The 25,463-nt window shown below is 46.7% G+C and overlaps 1 protein-coding gene across 1 annotated transcript in view; it reads left to right on the top strand.

The window, feature by feature from the left end:
* Positions 1-25,463, top strand: part of LOC112242007 (netrin receptor DCC-like) — a 222,801-nt gene that overhangs the window by 143,030 nt on the left and 54,308 nt on the right. Inside the window, exon 10 of the mRNA XM_042302044.1 lies at positions 11,860-11,998. Within this exon, the coding sequence (XP_042157978.1) occupies positions 11,860-11,998 (139 nt within the window). The remainder of the gene's footprint in view (positions 1-11,859; positions 11,999-25,463) is intronic.

The raw sequence follows: 25,463 nt of genomic DNA, 5'->3' as shown, positions 1-25,463 counted from the left end.
TCCAAAACTCAATTGCTCTTTTTTGAGTTTTTACTATTAGTGGATATTGGCCTAATTCTGCCCTGCAAGCATTGTTTGTAGTTTTCCTCTGGACATGTAGGAGAATTTTACAGAACTCTGCATGCAGTGTTTCAATGGGGTGTTTGTCCCATTTGGTGAAATCTTGTTTTGCAAGTGGACCCCACACCTCTCTGCCATGAAGTGCAATTGGTTCAATGACATATTCCATTTAGTTTTAGCCAAATGTTAATAGGTATTTCAATTTGAATTAGTTTTTTAATGGCGTAGAATGCCCTGCGTGCTTTCTCTCTCAGTTCATTCACTGCCTCATTAAGGTGTCCAGTTGAGCTTATTTTTAACCTCAGTAATTGTAGTGTGTGTAGTACTCTATATATTTTGTACCAGTAGTGAACTTTGGTCTTATTCCCAGAGATCTGGATCTTCTCTGGAAAATCATTATTTTAGTCTTTTTGGGGTTTTACTGCCAAGGCCCAGGTCTGGCAGTACTGCTCTAGCAGGTCCAGGCTCTGCTGTAGGCCATGTGCTGTGGGGGTTTACTGCCAGGGCCCAGGTCTGACAGTACTGCTCCAGCAGGTCCAGGCTCTGCTGTAGGCCATGTTCTGTGGGGGTTTACTGCCAGGGCCCAGATCTGACAGTACTGCTCTAGCAGGTCCAGGCTCTGCTGTAGGCCATGTTCTGTGGTTGACAGCAGGCATAGGTCATCTGCGAAGAGTAGGCATTTAACCTCTGAATTGTGGAGACTAACACCAGGGGCTGAGGACTTCTCTTTCTCTTTCCCTCTCTCTTTCTCGTTCTCTTTTTGCATGCTGGGAGTGTTTGGTGCATGCTGGGAATTGATTGAGTGAGTTAGATCGCCTCTGTGTTTTCTTTCTTGGTGGTTTTCCTTTTTATTTTTTGGTAGTAGAATTAGGTATATTGTATTTCTTGTTGGAATTGCCCTGGATTTGGTTGGGATGTCGACCCACATGGGCAAGCCGTCCCTGTCACGTCGGCACGGCTTCAGGTGTGTTACTGAAGCTACACACCTACAGTACACATGCCGTAGGAGAGAAGCTAGGCTTTGAAAATGTTGCTTATGCGTCGCGGATTAATAAAGCAGTGGTGGTTTTTCGTAAAGAAGAGTGTCTTGTTGATCAGATGGTTGAGCATGGTGTACTTCTTAAAGAAGAGTGTCTTGTTGATCGGATGGTTGAGCATGGCGTACTTCTTAAAGAAGAGTGTCTGGTTGATCAGATGGTTGAGCATTGCGTACTTCTTAAAGAAGAGTGTCTGGTTGATCAGATGGTTGAGCATGGCGTACTTCTTAAAGAAGAGTGTCTGGTTGATCAGATGGTTGAGCATGGTGTACTTCTTAAAGAAGAGAGTCTGGTTGATCAGATGGTTGAGCATGGTGTACTTCTTAAAGAAGAGTGTCTGGTTGATCAGATGGTTGAGCATGGTGTACTTCTTAAAGAAGAGTGTCTGGTTGATCAGATGGTTGAGCATGGTGTACTTCTTAAAGAAGAGAGTCTGGTTGATCAGATGGTTGAGCATGGTGTACTTCTTAAAGAAGAGTGTCTGGTTGATCAGATGGTTGAGCATGGCGTACTTCTTAAAGAAGAGTGTCTGGTTGATCAGATGGTTGAGCATGGCGTACTTCTTAAAGGAGAGTCTGGTTGATCAGATGGTTGAGCATGGTGTACTTCTTAAAGGAGAGTCTGGTTGATCAGATGGTTGAGCATGGTGTACTTCTTAAAGGAGAGAGTCTGGTTGATCATATGGTTGAGCATGGCGTACTTCTTAAAGGAGAGTGTCTGGTTGATCAGATGGTTGAGCATGGTGTACTTCTTAAAGGAGAGTGTCTGGTTGATCAGATGGTTGAGCATGGCGTACTTCTTAAAGAAGTGTCTTGTTGATCAGATGGTTGAGCATGGTGTACTTCTTAAAGGAGAGTGTCTGGTTGATCAGATGGTTGAGCATGGTGTACTTCTTAAAGAAGAGTGTCTTGTTGATCAGATGGTTGAGCATGGCGTACTTCTTAAAGGAGAGTGTCTGGTTGATCAGATGGTTGAGCATGGCGTACTTAAAGGAGTGTCTGGTTGATCAGATGGTTGAGCATGGTGTACTTCGTTAAAGGAGAGTGTCTGGTTGATCAGATGGTTGAGCATGGTGTACTTCTTAAAGGAGAGTGTCTGGTTGATCAGATGGTTGAGCATGGTGTACTTCTTAAAGGAGAGTGTCTGGTTGATCAGATGGTTGAGCATGGTGTACTTCTTAAAGGAGAGTGTCTGGTTGATCAGATGGTTGAGCATGGTGTACTTCTTAAAGGAGAGTCTGGTTGATCAGATGGTTGAGCATGGCGTACTTCTTAAAGGAGAGTGTCTGGTTGATCAGATGGTTGAGCATGGTGTACTTCTTAAAGGAGAGTGTCTGGTTGATCAGATGGTTGAGCATGGTGTACTTCTTAAAAAGGAGAGTGTCTGGTTGATCAGATGGTTGAGCATGGCGTACTTCTTAAAGGAGAGTGTCTGGTTGATCAGATGGTTGAGCATGGCGTACTTCTTAAAGGAGAGTGTCTGGTTGATCAGATGGTTGAGCATGGCGTACTTCTTAAAGGAGAGTGTCTGGTTGATCAGATGGTTGAGCATGGCGTACTTCTTAAAGGAGAGTGTCTGGTTGATCAGATGGTTGAGCATGGCGTACTTCTTAAAGGAGAGTGTCTGGTTGATCAGATGGTTGAGCATGGCGTACTTCTTAAAGGAGAGTGTCTGGTTGATCAGATGGTTGAGCATGGCGTACTTCTTAAAGGAGAGTGTCTGGTTGATCAGATGGTTGAGCATGGTGTACTTCTTAAAGGAGAGTGTCTGGTTGATCAGATGGTTGAGCATGGCGTACTTCTTAAAGAAGAGTGTCTTGTTGATCAGATGGTTGAGCATGGTGTACTTCTTAAAGGAGAGTGTCTGGTTGATCAGATGGTTGAGCATGGTGTACTTCTTAAAGGAGAGTGTCTGGTTGATCAGATGGTTGAGCATGGCGTACTTCTTAAAGGAGAGTGTCTGGTTGATCAGATGGTTGAGCATGGTGTACTTCTTAAAGGAGAGTGTCTGGTTGATCAGATGGTTGAGCATGGTGTACTTCTTAAAGGAGAGTGTCTGGTTGATCAGATGGTTGAGCATGGTGTACTTCTTAAAGGAGAGTGTCTGGTTGATCAGATGGTTGAGCATGGTGTACTTCTTAAAGGAGAGTGTCTGGTTGATCAGATGGTTGAGCATGGCGTACTTCTTAAAGGAGAGTGTCTGGTTGATCAGATGGTTGAGCATGGTGTACTTCTTAAAGAAGAGTGTCTGGTTGATCAGATGGTTGAGCATGGCGTACTTCTTAAAGGAATGTTTATTAAAGTTACGTCGCTTTTTTTCTTGTCAACAAAGGTAACGAATTCGAATGTCCCACAGGTTTATTCCCAATGAGCTATTGGAGTGTGAATTATTGCCGTTTGGGAAGTTTTCAAGTTCAATTAAGATTGTCCTGTTGGGTTGCAAACACCCGGCTCTGAAACAGGTAATGTCATTTCAAACACCTGGCTTTGAAACAGGTAATGTCGTTTCAAACACCTGGCTTTCAAACAGGTAATGTCGTTTCAAACACCCGGCTCTGAGGCTAATGAGGTTGACTTCTACAGGAGATACATAGTGATGAGGTGGACTTCTACAGGAGACCCAGTGATGAGGATAAGGAGGTTGACTTCTACAGGAGACCCAGTGATGAGGATAATGAGGTTGACTTCTACAGAAGACACATAGTGATGAGGCTAATGAGGTGGGCTTCTATAGGAGACACATATTGATGAGGCTAATGAGGTTGACTTCTACAGGAGACCCAGTGATGAGGCTAATGAGGTTGACTTCTACAGGAGATACATAGTGATGAGGTGGTTTCACAGGAGACCCAGTGATGAGGATAAGGAGGTTGACTTGAGCATGGCGTACAGGAGACCCAGTGATGAGGATAATGAGGTTGACTTCTACAGGAGATACATAGTGATGAGGCTAATGAGGTGGGCTTCTATAGGAGAAACATAGTGATGAGGCTAATGAGGTTGACTTCTACAGGAGACCCAGTGATGAGGCTAATGAGGTTGACTTCTACAGGAGATACATAGTGATGAGGTGGACTTCTACAGGAGACCCAGTGATGAGGATAAGGAGGTTGACTTCTACAGGAGACCCAGTGATGAGGATAATGAGGTTGACTTCTACAGAAGACACATAGTGATGAGGCTAATGAGGTGGGCTTCTATAGGAGACACATAGTGATGAGGCTAATGAGGTTGACTTCTACAGGAGACCCAGTGATGAGGATAATGAGGTTGACTTCTACAGAAGACACATAGTGATGAGGCTAATGAGGTGGGCTTCTATAGGAGACACATATTGATGAGGCTAATGAGGTTGACTTCTACAGGAGACCCAGTGATGAGGATAATGAGGTTGACTTCTACAGGAGACACATAGTGATGAGGCTAGTGAGGTTGACTTCTACAGGAGACCAAGTGATGAGGATAATGAGGTTGACTTCTACAGGAGACACATGGCGATGAGGCTAATGAGGTTGACTTCTACAGGAGACCCAGTGATGAGGATAATGAGGTTGACTTCTACAGGAGATACATAGTGATGAGGATAATGAGGTTAACTGGGGTATGTGGTGGGAGGGGCAGCATATACTCAGTCATGGTACTAATTTCAGTGCTGGGGTGTCAATTTTGTTTTCCTCAGGCTTAGGGGTGACTGTGGTATCTACAACAGAGATTGTCAAGGGTCGGGTTTTATTGGTCAAGGCGGATGTTATGTTTTCAAACAAACGTGTACTTGTATTTATTGTTCTAATGAGGGTACAGAGCGTATTGTTGTATTTGGTCAAATAAAGGAAACCTTAAGACAGTGTGACCAAGAGGGGTGGATGGTTTTAGGGGGTGACTGGAACTGTACAGTGGATTTTAATGTTGACCACACTGCTGAAGAACCTCACCTGCGATCAGCAATTTGTCTGTCTGGTCTATTAACGGAGTTTAAATTATTTATTTATTTAACCTTTTATTTAACTAGGCAAGTCAGTTAAGAACAAATTCTCATTTACAATGACGGCCAACCTGGGAACAGTGGGTTAACTGCCTTGTTCAGGGGCAGAACGACAGACCTGGGAACAGGACATCAAATCTATTGAATTGAAGCTGCTCACTCAGAACGACCCCGGACTAGTCACGAACTTACAGGACAAGAGACATGAACTGAGGTCGTTTCTACATGAAAGAATGAGGGTGCCTTGATTAGGTCTCGTTTTGCTTCCCTCAAGGATATGGACGATCCTATCGCTGTTTTTTTTAACCACTAGGACAATGGACATTGCAATGCAAACAGACAGTATGCCTTCGTCTCCCTGGTGGGAAGGTGACCACGGATGACGGTGAGATGTGCCAACATGCCGGGGATTTCTACTCTGCCCTCGATAAGGCAGAGGATTGTGATCACATTACTCCACAGCAGTTATGCAGCTCTCAACAGGCCGATCCCCTGGCATCGATGATTTACCATCTGAGTTTTATAACAGCACTTTTGGGGGTCTATTGGGGAGGATTTTTATGAAATGGTGTGTGAATCTTTTCACAAAGGTTCTCTTCCTGTATCCTGTCAACGTGCGGTGCTTTCGTGTTCATGTTCATGTTTGGCTCTTTAAAAAAACTGCCGTCCTGTTGCAATTGCTGTGTGCAGAATATAAAACTATATCTAAATGTCTCTCAAACAGGTTGAAAGAATATCTGGGGCTGTTGGTCCACAAGGACCAGTCTGACTGTGTACCTGATCACTCTATAGTTGATAACTTGTGTCTGATAAGAGATGTTTTAGACATTTTGTAAACTGTCTGATGTAAATGTGGGTTTACTTTCTTTGGATCAGGAGAAGGCTTTTGACCGTGTGGACCACCAGTACTTGTTCAAAACAATGAAAGCCTTTGGGTTTGGGGATGTTTTTTTTGTTGTCTTGGACGAGTTTACTGTATGCTGGGGCCTCGTGTATGGTGAAGGTGGGGGGTGGTTTGAGTTGCCCCATCCCCGGCCGAAGGGGTATTAGGGAGGGATGCCCAATATCAGGACAGTTATATTGGCAATTGAACCAATGCTTTGTTTTTTAAGAGTGAAGCTTACTGGTTTCTCTGTGCCAGGTGTAATGAAGGGTCCCACGATAGCACTGTCTGCGTATGCAGATGACGTGATAGTTTTTATTACAGGGGGTGAGGATGTTAAGGTTCTCAAACGCTTTAAAGGTGTATGAGAGGGCCTCCTCAGCTAGAGTCAACTGGGGAAAGACTGAACCTTTGTGGGCATGACAGCTTCAGATAGGGTCCTCTCCGTGGTTACCAGGGGGGCTTCAGATAGGGTCCTCTCCATGGTTACCAGGGGGGCTTCAGATAGGGTCCTCTCCATGGTTACCAGGGGGGCTTCAGATAGGGTCCTCTCCACGGTTACCAGGGGTCTTCAGATAGGGTCCTCTCCATGGTTACCAGGGGGCTTCAGATAGGGTCCTCTCCATGGTTACCAGGGGTCTTCAGATAGGGTCCTCTGCATGGTTACCAGGGGTCTTCAGATAGGGTCCTCTCCACAGTTACCAGGGGGGCTTCAGACGGGGTCAACTCCACGGTTACCAGGGGGGCTTCAGAAAGGGTACTCTCCATGGTTACCAGGTCAGCTTCAGATAGGGTCCTCTCCATGGTTACTAGATTCAGCTTCATATAGGGTTATCTCCACGGTTACCAGGGGGGCTTCAGATAGGGTCCTCTCCATGGTTACCAGGGGGCTTCAGATAGGGTCCTCTCCATGGTTACCAGGGGTTTTCAGATAGGGTCCTCTCCACAGTTACCAGGGGTCTTCAGATAGGGTCCTCTCCACGGTTACCAGGGGTCTTCAGATAGGGTCCACTCCACGGTTACCAGGGATCTTCAGATAGGGTCCTCTCCATGGTTACCAGGGGTCATCAGATAGGGTCCTCTCCACAGTTACCAGGGGGGCTTCAGACGGGGTCAACTCCATGGTTACCAGGGGTCTTCAGATAGGGTCCTCTCCATGGTTACCAGGGGTCTTCAGATAGGGTCATCTCCACGGTTACCAGGGGTCTTCAGATAGGGTCCTCTCCATGGTTACCAGGGGGGCTTCAGATAGGGTCCTCTCCACGGTTACCAGGTGTCTTCAGATAGGGTCCACTCCACGGTTACCAGGGGTCTTCAGATAGGGTCCACTCCACGGTTACCAGGGGTCTTCAGATAGGGTCCTCTCCACAGTTTTAACGGGGTCAACTCCACGGTTACCAGGGGGGAAAGGGTCCTCTCCATGGTTACCAGGTCAGCTTCAGATAGGGTCCTCTCCACGGTTACCAGGGGTCTTCAGATAGGGTCCTCTCCATGGTTACCAGGGGTCTTCAGATAGGGTCCACTCCACGGTTACCAGGGGTCTTCAGATAGGGTCCTCTGCATGGTTACCAGGGGTCTTCAGATAGGGTCCTCTCCATGGTTACCAGGGGTCTTCAGATAGGGTCAACTCCACGGTTACCAGGGGGGCTTCAGAAAGGGTCCTCTCCATGGTTACCAGGTCAGCTTCAGATAGGGTCCTCTCCATGGTTACCAGATCAGCTTCTTATAGGGTTCTCTCCACGGTTACCAGGGGGCTTCAGATAGGGTCCTCTCCATGGATACTAGGGGGCTTCAGATAGGTCCTCTCCATGGTTACCAGGGGTCTTCAGATAGGGTCCTCTGGTTACCAGGGGTCTTCAGATAGGGTCCACTGGTTACCAGGGGTCTTCAGAAGGGTCCTCTCCATGGTTACCAGGGGGCTTCAGACAGGGTCAACTCCACGGTTACCAGGGGTCTTCAGAAGGTCCTCTCCATGGTTACCAGGACAGATAGGGTCCTCTCCATGGTTCCAGGTCAGTTTCAGGTAGGGTCCTCTCCATGGTTACCAGATCAGCTTCAAGGGTTCTCTCCACGGTTACCAGGGGGGATTCAGATAGGGTCCACTCCACGGTTACCAGGGGGGCTTCAGTGGGGTAGAGATGGGATGGGGGGTTTTCTTGGAGAGACTCTGGGGGATTTTCTTGGCTCCGATGTATTTTAAAAAAATTACTGGGAGGGTGTCGTGGAGAAGGTGTGTGCAGATTGTCTAGGTGTAAATGAGTGCTACCCCAGCTGTCTCACAGGGGAAGTGTGCTGGTAGCTAATAACCCAGCCATCTCTACCCTGTGGCTCAGACTAATGATTGTACAGCCACCAGGGGGTCTGATACAAAAGCTTCAGAGGACTCTTGTCAATTTCTTCTGGTCTGGACAACACTGGATTAAAGCAGAAGCCCTGTACCTGCCAATACACGAGGTGGGCAAGGCCTGGTGGACATTTCCTCTAGGATCATGGCTTTCCGACTTCAAGCAGCCCAGAGACTGTTGTACTGTGACTGATCTAGCAGCCCAGAGACTGTTGTACTGTGACGGTTCTAGCAGCCCAGAGATTGTTGTACTTTGATGGTTCTAGCAGCCCAGAGACTGTTGTAGAGTGATGGTTCTAGCAGCCCAGAGACTGTTGTACAGTGATGGTTCTAGCAGCCCAGAGACTGTTGTACAGTGATGGTTCTAGCAGCCCAGAGACTGTTGTACAGTGACTGTTCTAGCAGCCCAGAGACTGTTGTAGAGTGATGGTTCTAGCAGCCCAGAGACTGTTGTACTTTGACAGTTCTAGCAGCCCTGAGACTGTTGTACTTTGACGGTTCTAGCAGCCCTGAGACTGTTGTACTTTGACGGTTCTAGCAGCCCTGAGACTGTTGTAGAGTGATGGTTCTAGCAGCCCAGAGACTGTTGTACTTTGACGGTTCTAGCAGCCCTGAGACTGTTGTACAGTGATGGTTCTAGCAGCCCTGAGACTGTTGTACTTTGACGGTTCTAGCAGCCCAGAGACTGTTGTACTTTGACGGTTCTAGCAGCCCTGAGACTGTTGTACAGTGATGGTTCTAGCAGCCCAGAGACTGTTGTACTGTGATGGTTCTAGCAGCCCAGAGACTGTTGTACTTTGATGGTTCTAGCAGCCCAGAGACTCTTGTACAGTGACTGTTCTAGCAGCCCAGAGACTGTTGTACTTTGATGGTTCTAGCAGCCCAGAGACTGTTGTACAGTGATGGTTCTAGCAGCCCAGAGACTGTTGTACAGTGACTGTTCTAGCAGCCCAGAGACTGTTGTACTTTGATGGTTCTAGCAGCCCAGAGTCTGTTGTACAGTGACTGTTCTAGCAGCCCAGAGACTGTTGTACAGTGACATTTTACATTTTAAATGGGTTGCCACAGCCTACACAGTGATGAGGCGAGTGGGCTGTTTGGGCTTCGACAAGCACCTTTTCCTCTTAAAGCTAGAGGGGGGTGATGTGTCTGACCTGACTCCATTCCATGAGTCTGTTATGCAGGCTTGGAGAGTTTTCAATATATCCCGTAAGGCCGGCACGCCACCAGGGATGTGGCTTTTTGAAGAGCTTCTTTTTTACAACACTGCCACCAGTCCCGTGCTCTGGGTTCAGCTAGCCTATGTTCATGCCTGTTAGGCGTGGGGTGTACCAGGCTGGGTCATCTGATGCGGAGCAGGAGCAGATCGTTGGAGGAGCTGGGAGAAAGTGCGGGGAACCGATTATCTCGACTACTGAGGAAGGTCGTCTCTGAGGTCTGTGATTCCTTGTCAGTACTTCATCGGCAGTATGTGACTGATACTTCCAATTCTTATTGGTGGATGGCGGGTCTGGGTGACGTGTTGAATGTTAGTGCTGTGGTGGGGCGGGGGGGTCATTAGAGGAGGATGGAGGGTCTGGATGATGTGTTGATTGTTAGTGCTGCAGTGGGGGCATTAGAGGAGGATGTGGGGATGCTGCTTTCCTTCCATACCCCGGAGCTGGGGAGGTTCAAGGAGCTGGGGGAGTTCAAGGAGCTGGGGAAGTTCAAGGAGCTGGGGAAGATCAAGGAGCTGGGGAGTTCAAGGAGATGGGGGCGTTCAGGGAGCTGGGGAGTACAAGGAGATGTGGGAGTTCAAGCAGATGGGGGAGATCAAGGAGCTGGGGAGTTCAAGGAGATGGGGAGTTCAAGGAGCTTGGGGAGTTCAAGGAGCTTTGGGAGTTCAAGGAGATGGGGAGTTCAAGGAGCTGGGGAGTTCAAGGAGCTGGGGAAGATCAAGGAGCTTTGGGAGTTCAAGGAGCTGGGGAGGATCAAGGAGCTTGGGGAGATCAAGGAGTTGGGGAGTTCAAGGAGCTGGGGAAGATCAAGTAGCTGGGGGAGTTCAAGGAGCTGGGGAGATCAAGGACCTGGGGGAGTTCAAGGAGCTGGGGAGATCAAGGAGCTTGGGGAGTTCAAGGAGCTGGGGAGATCATGGAGCTTGGAGAGTTCATGGAGTTGGGGGAGATCAAGGCTCTGGGGAGATCAAGGAGATGGGGAGATCAAGGAGCTTGGAGAGTTCATGGAGCTGGGGAGATCAAGGCTCTGGGGAGATCAAGGAGATGGGGAGTTCAAGGATAGGGGGAGTTCAAGGAGATGGGGAGTTCAAGCAGCTGGGGAGATCAAGGAGCTGGGGAGTTCAAGGAGCTGGGGGAGTTCAAGGAGCTTGGGGAGTTCAAGGAGCTTTGGGAGTTCAAGGAGATGGGGGAGTTCAAGGCTCTGGAGGAGTTCAAGGAGCTGGGGGAGATCAAGGAGCTTGGGGAGATCAAGGAGCTTGGGGAGATCAAGGAGCTGGGGAAGAAGGCCATGTACATAATATGTGTAATAGTGTCTCATGCTTCTACCCTGGAAGAGGTCAAATCCACGAGGTGGACGGGGGAGTTTGGTCCAGGTGCCTCCCCAAGAGGCTGTTGGCGATCTTTATATAAACTGCCTATTGAAAAGAGCACAGCTCACCTCCAATGGAGGATAATACATGGAGCCAGAGCTACCAATATGCATCTGGTACACCTGGACCCTACTGTTGGGGAGGGGTGTCCATTCTGCATCTGGTACACCTGGATCCTACTGTTGGGGAGGGGTGTCCATTCTGCATCTGGTACACCTGGATCCTACTGTTGGGGATGGGTGTCCATTCTGCATCTGGTACACCTGGATCCTACTGTTGGGGAGGGATGTCCATTCTGTGCTGAGTCTGAAACTCTGGCACATCTATTCTGACAGTGTCCCAGGTTGGTCGGGATGATTGACCTGATCACTACTTGGTTCTCAGCTCTGGGAGAGGTTTTTTCTTCCCAACTGTTTATATTTGGGCTAAAGTACAGGTTTAGTCGAAGGGGTGTAGTTCTCTTAACTTTGTGTCAGGGGGCAGCTAAATTAGTAATATGGAAGACAAAAGAATGGTGTTCGGGGACAGGGGTCGGTGGACGTGGTGGGTATGCTGGAGGGGATGCTGACAGTGAGACTGAGGGATGAGTTTGCCTATTACAAAATTGTTAATAACATTGGACTGTTTATGATTATATGTGTTATTCAGAGGCTGTTGTGTTTAGTTAGGTGGAGGAAGATCTGGTGTTGTGTTGATGTTTAACCATGTTTTTGTTTGTTTGAGTGTTTATAGTGTTTATTGTGTTTCTGGGTTTAGATCCAATAAAGTTGTTTTTAAACTCTCTCTCTCTCTCTCTCTCTCTCTACACTCTCTCTTTTCTCTCTCTCTCTACGATCTCTCTCTCTTCTCTCTCTCTCTACTCTCTTTCTTCTCTCTAGTCTCTCTCTTTCTCTCTCTTTCTCTCTCTGTCTTTCTTCTCTCTCTCTCTGGTTGAATAAAGCACATATCTCTCTGTCTCTTTGTGTTTCAGAGTGTGGAGGTGAACGGGCAGAGTTATAAGATGGAGGGGCTGAAGAAATTCACAGAGTACTCGTTGCGTGTCTTGGCATTGAACCGTTATGGCCCTGGGGTCACCACAGAGGACATGAGCATCACCACGCTATCTGATGGTACGTCAGAACTACACTCACTCTTATTGGTTCACTGTGAGAAACACTCACTCTTATTGGTTCACTGTGAGAAACACTCACTCTTATTGGTTCACTGTGAGAAACACTCACTCTTATTTGTTCACTGTGAGAAACACTCACTCTTATTGGTTCACTGTGAGAAACACTCACTCTTATTGGTTCACTGTGAGAAACACTCACTCTTATTGGTTCACTGTGAGAAACACTCACTCTTATTGGTTCACTGTGAGAAACACTCACTCTTATTGGTTCACTGTGAGAAACACTCACTCTTATTGGTTCACTGTGAGAAACACTCACTCTTATTGGTTCACTGTGAGAAACACTCACTCTTATTGGTTCACTGTGAGAAACACTCACTCTTATTTGTTCAAATCAAAACAAATCAAATTTATTTGTCACATACACATGGTTAGCAGATGTTAATGCGAGTGTAGCGAAATGCTTGTGCTTCTAGTTCCGACAATGCAGTAATAACGAGCAAGTAATCTAACTAACAATTCCAAAACTACTGTCTTATACACAGTGTAAGGGGATAAAGAATATGTACATAAGGATATATGAATGAGTGATGGTACAGAGCAGCATAGGCAAGATACAGTAGATGATATCGAGTACAGTATATACATATGAGATAAGTATGTAAACCAAGTGGCATAGTTAAAGTGGCTAGTGATACATGTATTACATAAGGATGCAGTCGATGATATAGAGTACAGTATATACGTATACATATGAGATGAATAATGTAGGGTATGTAAACATTATATTAGGTAGCATTGTTTAAAGTGGCTAGTGATATATTTTACATCATTTCCCATCAATTCCCATTATTAAAGTGGCTGGAGTTGAGTCAGTGTGTTGGGAGCGGCCACTCAGTGATAGTGGTTGCTGTTTAACAGTCTGATGGCCTTGAGATAGAAGCTGTTTTTCAGTCTCTCGGTCCCAGCTTTGATGCGCCTGTACTGACCTCGCCTTCTGGATGATAGCGGGGTGAACAGGCAGTGGCTCGGGTGGTTGTTGTCCTTGACGATCTTTATGGCCTTCCTGTAACATCGGGTGGTGTAGGTGTCCTGGAGGGCAGGTAGTTTGCCCCCGGTGATGCGTTGTGCAGACCTCACTACCCTCTGGAGAGCCGTACGGTTGTGGGCGGAGCAGTTGCCGTACCAGGCGGTGATACAGCCCACCAGGATGCTCTCGATTGTGCATCTGTAGAAGTTTGTGAGTGCTTTTGGTGACAAGCCAAATTTCTTCTGCCTCTTGAGGTTGAAGAGGCGCTGCTGCGCCTTCTTCACGATGCTGTCTGTGTGAGTGGACCAATTCAGTTTGTCTGTGATGTGTATGCCGAGGAACTTAAAACTTACTACCCTCTCCACTACTGTTCCATCGATGTGGATAGGGGGGTGTTCCCTCTGCTGTTTCCTGAAGTCCACAATCATCTCATTAGTTTTGTTAACATTGAGTGTGAGGTTATTTTCCTGACACCACACTCCGAGGGCCCTCACCTCCTCCCTGCAGCCTCCCTGCAGTTGTTGTTGGTAATCAAGCCTACTACTGTTGTGTCGTCCGCAAACTTGATGATTGAGTTGGAGTGTGCATGATTGAGTTGGAGTGTGCATGGCCACGCAGTCATTGGTGAACAGGGAGTACAGGAGAGGGCTCAGAACGCACCCTTGTGGGGCCCCAGTGTTGAGGATCAGCGGGGTGGAGATGTTGTTGCCTACCCTCACCACCTGGGGGCGGCCCGTCAGGAAGTCCAGTACCCAGTTGCACAGGGCGGGGTCGAGACCCAGGGTCTCGAGCTTGATGACGAGCTTGGAGGGTACTATGGTGTTAAATGCCGAGCTGTAATCGATGAAGAGCATTCTCACATAGGTATTCCTCTTGTCCAGATGGGTTAGGGCAGTGTGCAGTGTGGTTGAGATTGCATCGTCTGTGGACCTATTTGGGCGGTAAGCAAATTGGAGTGGGTCTAGGGTGTCAGGTAGGGTGGAGGTGATATGGTCCTTGACTAGTCTCTCAAAGCACTTCATGATGACGGAAGTGAGTGCTACGGGGCGGTAGTCGTTTAGCTCAGTTACCTTAGCTTTCTTGGGAACAGGAACAATGGTGGCCCTCTTGAAGCATGTGGGAACAGCAGACTGGTATAGGGATTGATTGAATATGTCCGTAAACACACCGGCCAGCTGGTCTGCGCATGCTCTGAGGGCGCGGCTGGGGATGCCGTCTGGGCCTGCAGCCTTGCGAGGGTTAACACGTTTAAATGTCTTACTCACTTTGGCTGCAGTGAAGGAGAGACCGCATGTTTTCGTTGCAGGCCGTGTCAGTGGCACTGTATTGTCCTCAAAGCGGGCAAAAAAGTTATTTAGTCTGCCTGGGAGCAAGACATCCTGGTCCGTGACTGGGCTGGGTTTCTTCCTGTAGTCCGTGATTGACTGTAGACCCTGCCACATGCCTCTTGTGTCTGAGCCGTTGAATTGAGATTCTACTTTGTCTCTGTACTGGCGCTTAGCTTGTTTGATAGCCTTGCGGAGGGAATAGCTGCACTGTTTGTATTCAGTCATGTTACCAGTCACCTTGCCCTGATTAAAAGCAGTGGTTCGTGCTTTCAGTTTCATGCGAATGCTGCCATCAATCCACGGTTTCTGGTTAGGGAATGTTTTAATCGTTGCTATGGGAACGACATCTTCAACGCACGTTCTAATGAACTCGCACACCGAATCAGCGTATTCGTCAATGTTGCTGTCTGTCACTGTGTAAAGCACCTTCTCCTATTGGTTCACTGTGTGAAACACCTTCTCTTATTGGTTCACTGTGTAAAGCACCTTCTCCTATTGGTTCACTGTGTGAAACACCTTCTCCTATTGGTTCACTGTGTGAAACACCTTCTCCTATTGGTTCACTGTGTGAAACACTCACTTATCTTATTGGTTCACTGTGTGAAACACCTTCTCTTATTGGTTCACTGTGTGTAACACCTTCTCTTATTGGTTCACTGTGTGAAACACCTTCTCTTATTGGTTCACTGTGTGAAACACCTTCTCTTATTGGTTCATATGATAGAACTATAATCAGGTATGGGCAAAAATGTCAAAATAAAATTATAATATAGACATATAAAATACCGTAAATATCAATGTATCAAAAATAAACTACAAAGTACTTGTGTTTTTGTAATGTATTTAACTAAAATATATTTTCAAGTAGTGGGCCTGAACAACAACAAAATGATCAGTAAGGTCACAAAACCGTTTTACTGCTATGACTGTGAGATGTTGTTATTTATCTGCCCTCGTTGAGCAAGTCACTCAGGATAAGCGTGTCTTGCTAAATGACCAAAATGTTCCTGTTCATTCGGACACTCAACGGAAAAAACATTTAAAAACACATGTTTTAAACCATTCTACGATAGCCAAACGTTTCTTATTGACTCCAGGTAGTCCCTCACTGTTTCAGTCTGGGTTGTTTCTTCTCATTTCGGTGCCAAATGAACAGACCCCTTGCTGGGAATTGGTTTAATGTGTGTTTACTGAAAGTCTGTGTCTTTCATGCTTTTCACTTCTGATTGCATTGAGATAAACAGCTACATAATTAATTAAACTTAATCAAGAATTCATTAAATAGTTGATCCTCTATTACTAAATGTCTCATTGCATTTGACACACATGAGTTACTTGCATGTCACCAGTCAATGTGTTTGAGTACCAAATGGCACCCTATTCCCCTATATAGTACACTATTTTTGACCAGACCTTAAAGTGGGAGAATAGAGAATAAGGGGGCCATTTTTTTTTTTTGGACACATTCAAGTGTATGAATTTTGCACACTTTATTTTCTCGTTAATCAATTTATGGCGGTGTCAGTCAACTCTGCCAACCCACATGGCTCCACGTTGGAATAGTCTGATTACCTGCTCCAGCGCTCTTTAGGAATCAACAGGATATGTGCCAAATGTTACACCCTATTCCCTACATAGTGCACTACATTTGACCAGGGCCCCATAGTGCTTTGTTCAAAAGTAGTGCACTATGTAGGGAATAGGATGGCCACTCGGGACACTTTCACAGACAGTCTCATCAAACCCGCAGATTAAATCCCGAAGACATTCCCCTGGGATGGCGTCAAATACTCTTGTTCCATTGGCTGCTTCCCTGTGAACATTTCCTACAGTAAACTGCATTAACTGTATAAAGGGGACGTATTTCCCAACCTTCATCCTCCTAAACACAGACTACCAACCAATAGAGGGGCTGTACTCCAGACTACCTACCTGTAGAGGGGTTGTACTCCAGACTACCTACCTGTAGAGGGGTTGTACTCCAGACTACCTACCTGTAGAGGAGTTGTACTCCCCAGGAACAGACTACCTACCTGTAGAGGGGTTGTACTCCAGACTACCTACCTGTAGAGGGGTTGTACTCCAGACTACCTACCTGTAGAGGGGGTTGTACTCCAGACTACCTACCTGTAGAGGGGTTGTACTCCAGACTACCTACCTGTAGAGGGGTTGTACTCCAGACTACCTACCTGTAGAGGGGTTGTACTCCCCAGGAACATTTCCTACGGTACCTGAGAGGGGACATAATATTACACACCCTTCTCAGAGGACCAGCAGCTGTATCTACCAAGCGACTGAAAGTAAGAGTATCGATCCTGGATCAGTTTAGCCTTTCTGATTGGATGGAATCGGATGAATGTGGTCCATGATCAACACACCTACTTTGGAACACTTGATAGAGTCCAGACTTTACTCTTTTGTGATTCCAATTAGATCTACTCAAACAAACTGAATTATGTTACGTCATACAGAATGCGTGCTGCGCACCTAAACAGATCCTTCGGACGTTAGAGTTCTGGAGTTTTCTTTTTAAAAGTTAGTTCAGGGTTTGTTGTCTAGTCTGATCTCAAGCTTGTCTTATCCCACCTCTTTATTTCTTTCTCTTTCTCTTTCTCTCTCTCTCTCTCTCTCTCATTCTCTCATTCTCACTTTCTCTTTCTCTCATTCTCTCTCTCTCTCTCATTCTCTCTCTCTCTCTCTTTCTTTCTTTCTTTCTCTCTCTCTCTCTCTCTCTCTCTCTCTCTCTCCGTACTATTTTGTTTTGTGACATTCTCCTCTTCTGTTATGGCTTTCATGTTGTCTCTTATGTGGATCAGAGCCAAGTCTTTGACTGACTGGAATCAGACGGTGCAGTAGTTCATTTTACTTTTGCTAGTTGTCCCGGGAGATAAGTTGTCCGCTATGAAAGAAAGTTTTGAACACAAAGAAGGATCAGAGAGGATCTTGTTTGCTACACACAGCTTTAACTTTAATTGCATCTGAAATTGGAAGCTATGCTAGGCTACTAAACTAAAGCTTTAATTGGATCTAAAACTGGAAGCTACGCTAGGCTACGGAACCCTACCTTTAATTGCATCTAAAACTGGAAGCTATGCTAGGCTACGGAACCCTACCTTTAATTGGATCTAAAACTGGAAGCTACGCTAGGCTACTAAACCTCAGCTTCTAATTTCAGATGTCTATCCTGTTGTTTAACTGTGATGAGCTGTCTAACATCAAGCTATTGATTTAAGTGAACTGTTAACCCCAGGATTATGACTGTGCTGTGTGGTAAATCTCATAGGTTGTTGAGGACCGGCCTCTTTATCAACCCTCTCCAGCTTGAAAGATTTACAATGCGACTCATTAATGTTTTGCCATGTTGATTTTTTGACGTGTCAGCGCCAAATAATGTGAAGAGAGGCGAGCTAACTGCAAATCACACAGACACACCTTTCACTTGGACTTGTCGTCATGTTCTGCTAAGAGCTTCAAAGAGCTGTGATCTCTAAAAGTTTAGATGTTTTTCGGTCCTGATTGGAACAAGCAGGGAACGGGGCGGTGGCGGTGGCGGTGGCGGTGGCGGTGGCGGTGGCGGGGGCGGTGGCGGTGGCGGTGCCAGTATTGATCATTTATTTGACCAAGACGCTCGCCGACAGAAAGATACATCAGCACCCCTCTCTGTCTCAGTATGTGTAGACCATGTATCTGATGCTGTCTGGACAGTGAAACAGCACCTCTCTGTCTCAGTATGTGTAGACCATAGTATCTGATGCTGTCTGGACAGTGAAACAGCACCTCTCTGTCTCAGTATGTGTAGACCATAGTATCTGATGCTGTCTCAGTATGTGTAGACCATGTTTCTGATTGCTGTCTCAGTATGTGTAGACCATAGTATCTGATGCTGTCTGGACAGTGAAACAGCACCTCTCTGTCTCAGTATGTGTAGACCATAGTATCTGATGCTGTCTGGACAGTGAAACAGCACCTCTCTGTCTCAGTATGTGTAGACCATGTATCTGATGCTGTCTGGACAGTGAAACAGCACCTCTCTGTCTCAGTATGTGTAGACCATGTATATGATGCTGTCTGGACAGTGAAACAGCACCTCTCTGTCTCAGTATGTGTAGACCATAGTATCTGATGCTGTCTGGACAGTGAAACAGCACCTCTCTGTCTCAGTATGTGTAGACCATGTATCTGATGCTGTCTGGACAGTGAAACAGCACCTCTCTGTCTCAGTATGTGTAGACCATGTATCTGATGCTGTCTGGACAGTGAAACAGCACCTCTCTGTCTCAGTATGTGTAGACCATGTATCTGATGCTGTCTCAGTATGTGTAGACCATGTATCTGATGCTGTCTGGACAGTGAAACAGCACCTCTCTGTCTCAGTATGTGTAGACCATGTATCTGATGCTGTCTCAGTATGTGTAGACCATGTATCTGATGCTGTCTCAGTATGTGTAGACCATGTATCTGATGCTGTCTCAGTATGTGTAGACCATGTATCTGATGCTGTCTCAGTATGTGTAGACCATGTATCTGATGCTGTCTCTGTAGACCAGTGCTGTCTCAGTATGTGTAGACCATGTATCTGATGCTGTCTCAGTATGTGTAGACCATGTATCTGATGCTGTCTCAGTATGTGTAGACCATAGTATCTGATGCTGTCTCAGTATGTGTAGACCATGTATCTGATGCTGTCTCAGTATGTGTAGACCATGTATCTGATGCTGTCTGGACAGTGAAACAGCACCTCTCTGTCTCAGTATGTGTAGACCATGTATCTGATGCTGTCTGGACAGTGAAACAGCACCTCTCTGTCTCAGTATGTGTAGACCATGTATCTGATGCTGTCTGGACAGTGAAACAGCACCTCTCTGTCTCAGTATGTGTAGACCATGTATCTGATGCTGTCTGGACAGTGAAACAGCACCTCTCTGTCTCAGTATGTGTAGACCATGTATCTGATGCTGTCTGGACAGTGAAACAGCACCTCTCTGTCTCAGTATGTGTAGACCATGTATCTGATGCTGTCTGGACAGTGAAACAGCACCTCTCTGTCTCAGTATGTGTAGACCATGTATCTGATGCTGTCTGGACAGTGAAACAGCACCTCTCTGTCTCAGTATGTGTAGACCATGTATCTGATGCTGTCTGGACAGTGAAACAGCACCTCTCTGTCTCAGTATGTGTAGACCATGTATCTGATGCTGTCTGGACAGTGAAACAGCACCTCTCTGTCTCAGTATGTGTAGACCATGTATCTGATGCTGTCTGGACAGTGAAACAGCACCTCTCTGTCTCAGTATGTGTAGACCATGTATCTGATGCTGTCTCAGTATGTGTAGACCATGTATCTGATGCTGTCTCAGTATGTGTAGACCATGTATCTGATGCTGTCTCAGTATGTGTAGACCATGTATATGATGCTGTCTGGACAGTGAAACAGCACCTCTCTGTCTCAGTATGTGTAGACCATGTATCTGATGCTGTCTCAGTATGTGTAGACCATGTATCTGATGCTGTCTGGACAGTGAAACAGCACCTCTCTGTCTCAGTATGTGTAGACCATGTATCTGATGCTGTCTGGACAGTGAAACAGCACCTCTCTGTCTCAGTATGTGTAGACCATGTATCTGATGCTGTCTGGACAGTGAAACAGCATCTCTCTGTCTCAGTATGTGTAGACCATGTTTCTGATGCTGTCTGGTCAGTGAAACAGCACCTCTCTGTCTCAGTATGTGTAGACCATGTATCTGATGCTGTCTGGACAGTGAAACAGCACCTCTCTGTCTCAGTATGTGTAGACCATGTATCTGATGCTGTCTGGACAGTGAAACAGCACCTCTCTGTCTCAGTATGTGTAGACCATGTATCTGATGCTGTCTGGACAGTGAAACAGCACCTCTCTGTCTGTATGTGTAGACCATGTATCTGATGCTGTCTGGACAGTGAAACAGCACCTCTCTGTCTCAGTATGTGTAGACCATGTATCTGATGCTGTCTGGTACTGATGCTGTGACAAACAGCACCTCTCTGTCTCAGTATGTGTAGACCATGTATCTGATGCTGTCTGGACAGTGAAACAGCACCTCTCTGTCTCAGTAGAGACATGATCTGATGCTGTCTGGACAGTGAAACAGCACCTCTCTGTCTCAGTATGTGTAGACCATGTATCTGATGCTGTCTGGACAGTGAAACAGCACCTCTCTGTCTCAGTATGTGTAGACCATGTATCTGATGCTGTCTGGACAGTGAAACAGCACCTCTCTGTCTCAGTATGTGTAGACCATGTATCTGATGCTGTCTGGACAGTGAAACAGCACCTCTCTGTCTCAGTATGTGTAGACCAGACAGTATAGACCATGTATCTGATGCTGTCTGGACAGTGAAACAGCACCTCTCTGTCTCTCTCTGTCTCAGTATGTGTAGACCATGTATCTGATGCTGTCTGGACAGTGAAACAGCACCTCTCTGTCTCAGTATGTGTAGACCATGTTTCTGATGCTGTCTGGACAGTGAAACAGCATCTCTCTGTCTCAGTATGTGTAGACCATGTATCTGATGCTGTCTGGACAGTGAAACAGCACCTCTCTGTCTCAGTATGTGTAGACCATGTATCTGATGCTGTCTGGACAGTGAAACAGCACCTCTCTGTCTCAGTATGTGTAGACCATGTATCTGATGCTGTCTGGACAGTGAAACAGCACCTCTCTGTCTCAGAGAGGAAACAGCACCTCTCTGTCTCAGTAGAGACAGAGAGGAAACAGCACCTCTCTGTCTCAGTATGTGTAGACCATGTATCTGATGCTGTCTCAGTATGTGTAGACCATGTATCTGATGCTGTCTGGACAGTGAAACAGCACCTCTCTGTCTCAGTATGTGTAGACCATGTATCTGATGCTGTCTGGACAGTGAAACAGCACCTCTCTGTCTCAGTATGTGTAGACCATGTATCTGATGCTGTCTGGACAGTGAAACAGCACCTCTCTGTCTCAGTATGTGTAGACCATGTATCTGATGCTGTCTGGACAGTGAAACAGCACCTCTCTGTCTCAGTATGTGTAGACCATGTATCTGATGCTGTCTGGACAGTGAAACAGCACCTCTCTGTCTCAGTATGTGTAGACCATGTATCTGATGCTGTCTGGACAGTGAAACAGCACCTCTCTGTCTCAGTATGTGTAGACCATGTATCTGATGCTGTCTGGACAGTGAAACAGCACCTCTCTGTCTCAGTATGTGTAGACCATGTATCTGATGCTGTCTGGACAGTGAAACAGCACCTCTCTGTCTCAGTATGTGAAACAGCACCTCTCTGACAGATGCTGTCTGGACAGTGAAACAGCACCATGTATCTGATCTGAAACAGCACCTCTCTGTCTGAGACAGTGAAACAGCACCTCTCTGTCTCAGTATGTGTAGACCATGTATCTGATGCTGTCTGGACAGTGAAACAGCACCTCTCTGTCTCAGTATGTGTAGACCATGTATCTGATGCTGTCTGGACAGTGAAACAGCACCTCTCTGTCTCAGTATGTGTAGACCATGTATCTGATGCTGTCTGGACAGTGAAACAGCACCTCTCTGTCTCAGTATGTGTAGACCATGTATCTGATGCTGTCTGGACAGTGAAACAGCACCTCTCTGTCTCAGTATGTGTAGACCATGTATCTGATGCTGTCTGGACAGTGAAACAGCACCTCTCTGTCTCAGTATGTGTAGACCATGTATCTGATGCTGTCTGGACAGTGAAACAGCACCTCTCTGTCTCAGTATGTGTAGACCATGTATCTGATGCTGTCTGGACAGTGAAACAGCACCTCTCTGTCTCAGTATGTGTAGACCATGTATATGATGCTGTCTGGACAGTGAAACAGCACCTCTCTGTCTCAGTATGTGTAGACCATGTATCTGATGCTGTCTGGACAGTGAAACAGCACCTCTCTGTCTCAGTTTGTGTAGACCATGTATCTGATGCTGTCTGGACAGTGAAACAGCACCTCTCTGTCTCAGTATGTGTAGACCATGTTTCTGATGCTGTCTGGACAGTGAAACAGCACCTCTCTGTCTCAGTGTGTGTAGCCCATGTATCTGATGCTGTCTGGACAGTGATACAGCACCTCTCTGTCTCTCTATGGGTAGACCATAGTATCTGATGCTGTCTCAGTATGTGTAGACCATGTATCTGATGCTGTCTGGACAGTGAAACAGCACCTCTCTGTCTCAGTTTGTGTAGACCATGTTTCTGATGCTGTCTGGACCAAAGTATTGTGGCATGTGATAATATGTCTGGCCAGACAGCATCAGATACACAGGTACCTGTAGAGGGGGCTCTGTTTCTCTTGGTCGGATGCTTTTCTCAGGTGATATAGTTTCAGCAGAGAGGAAGAGGTAAAGCAAGAGGGCTCACTCCCAACAAACTCTGTCCAGTACAAGTCCAATGCGTTTCTATGGGAATAATATGCAGACCTAAGCTTGTCGCCTGCCTTCCCGCCTTTGGGACAAAGACTCCCATTGTTAAGGCTGAGACATCAGAATCTCCTCATTATATACAGCTCTTTGATGTCAACCTCTTGTGAGTAGGAAAAGAAAGATGGTGGCTTCACAGTGCACTGTTAGGATGCTGGGTTGACATAAAGTAAATCGATGTCTCGCCAAAATTAGATTATTTCTTGTGTCTAAATCATTTCCGTTCAAAACACTTCACCAGGGAGCATGATTTAGCCACAGAGGATCATTAGCTTATTTTGGAGAGAGAAAAAATTGCTGTGGATTGTTTCAAATCACAAGTGTGTTTTTGGGAAGCCCTGAATGTTGGGTTTTAGTACTCATGGAAATGAGTCTTGAGTTATAATTTATAAAACGTTGAGACAAGAAGAAGGGGGAGGAGGGTGGTGAAGATATGGTGCGTCTCTCTCCAGAATGCATGCTAGCAATAGCTCAAGTCAAGACAGATAGATAGGGAGGCAGACAGGCAGAGGAGAGAGACACATGTGATTGAAAGAACCTGAATGTTAATCAGGATATTTTCTACTGTTTTTATTTTGTCGGCTTTTAGGCCTATGTATTTTACTTCGTTGATGATGGTCTATAGACTATCTCTGAGTTATAGACCTATTGCTACATGAGTCTATAGACTCTCTCTGAGTTATATGCTCTCATTTCTTTAGCCCCCAATGGATCACGGTGTATCAATGTGTCCGTATGTGTCACGCCCTGGTCTTAGTATTTTGTGTTTATATAATTATTTGGTCAGGCCAGGGTGTGACATGGGGTTATTTTGTGTTGTGTTGTGGTATTGGGGGTTTTAGTAGGTATTGGGATTGTGGCTGAGTAGGGGTGTCTAGCATAGTCTATGGCTGCCTGAGGTTCTCAATCAGAGTCAGGTGATTCTCGTTGTCTCTGATTGGGAACCATATTTAGGTAGCCTGGGTTTCACTGTGTGTTTGTGGGTGATTGTTCCTGTCTTTGTACCTGCACCAGATAGGGCTGTTTCGGTTTTCATTATTTCATTTTGTTAGTTTTGTAGTTTCTGCATGTATAGGTTTTCCTTCATTAAAATATATCATGAATCATCATCACGCTGCATTTTGGTCCGATCCTTGTTCTACCTCTTCGTCAGAGGAGGAGATAGAAGAGAGCCGTTACAGTATGGCAGACTAGTTTAATATTTATAATTTTACTTCAGATTTTTTTACGATTAACCATGTGACAAATGATTTTGAGAATGCAAACAGTTCCATGAAAATGTGCATCTGAAAAGAATCAGAACTGGCACACAGATCGTTAGAGATGGTAGGATAAATGGTAAGCTTCCACAGCTCCAAACTCACCAGCTGTCTACTGTATGTTCTTACTATTACAACTATTTAAAGAAAAAGGCTGCGAGCACCTGAACACACAGGAGGTCTCGTGAAGAAACAAGCCATCCTATGGGAATCAAAGGCCCGTCCAACTGATTGTTTCTGGGACACTTCCACACCCAATAACTGAAAATCCTCAGCAGCACTCTGGCCAAGTCATTTGCACTCAATGAGCATATTGGGTGTTTTACACCAGTGGTTCCCAACTCCGGTCCTCCAGTACCCCACAACAGTATAAACGTTGTATTGTAGTCCCGGACAAGCACACCTGATTCAACTTGTCAACTAATCATCAGGCCCTCAATCGGTTGAATCAGGTTCAATTGTCAGGTATGTTTTGTGCTGTTGAGGGTACTCGAGGACCGGAGTTGGGAACCATTGTTTCACACAACTTACTTATTGTCCAACTGAATCAGTTGAATCTATGGGTCTATTCCTCCCTGCATGGTGCCTATCAAGATACAGAGCCTAGCCCACTCCTCTGTCCATCTCGCTCTCTCTGTTTCTCACTCTCCCTCTCTCTCTGTCACTTTCAGTTCAAAGCAAGGTGCCAAACAGAGCCTTGGCGTCTTCTGTTCCTCTCAGCTTCTCTTAGCTCCTCCCATTGCCTCCCAGCCCCCCTCAGCTCATCTTAGCTCCTCCCATCGCCTCCCAGCTCCTCTTAGCTCCTCCCATCGCCTCCCAGCTCCTCTCAGCTCCTCCCAGCTCCTCCCATCGCCTCCCAGCCCCCCTCAGCTCCTCCCAGCTCCTCCCAGCTCCTCCCAGCCCCCTCAGCTCCTCTTAGCCCCTCTCAGCTCATCTCAGCCCCTCCCAGCTCCTCTCAGCCCCTCACAGCCCCTCACAGCTCTTCTCAGCTCCTCTCAGCCCCTCCCAGCTCCTCTCAGCCCCTCACAGCCCCTCCCAGCTCCTCTCAGCCCCGCACAGCTCCCCCAGCTCCTCTCATCCCCTCCCAGCTCTTCTCAGCTCCTCTCAGCCCCTCCCAGCTCCTCTCAGCCCCTCCCTGCTCCTCTCAGCTCCCCCAGCTCCTCTCAGCCCCTCTCAGCCCCTCCCAGCTCCTCTCAGCCCCTCCCAGCTACTCTCAGCCCCTCACAGCCCCTCACAGCTCCTCCCAGCCCCTTCCAGCTCCTCTCAGCCCCTCACAGCTCAGCTCAACCCCTCTCAGCCCCTCTCAGCTCCTCCCTGCTCCTCCAAGCCCCTTCCAGCTCCTCTCAGCCCCTCCCAGCTCCTCTCAGCCCCTCCCAGCTCCTCCCAGCT

Source organism: Oncorhynchus tshawytscha, linkage group LG20, assembly GCF_018296145.1.
Source record: "Oncorhynchus tshawytscha isolate Ot180627B linkage group LG20, Otsh_v2.0, whole genome shotgun sequence".
In the NCBI taxonomy this organism is placed as follows: Eukaryota; Metazoa; Chordata; class Actinopteri; order Salmoniformes; family Salmonidae; genus Oncorhynchus; species Oncorhynchus tshawytscha.
This window is presented reverse-complemented; position numbering and strand designations above follow the sequence as displayed.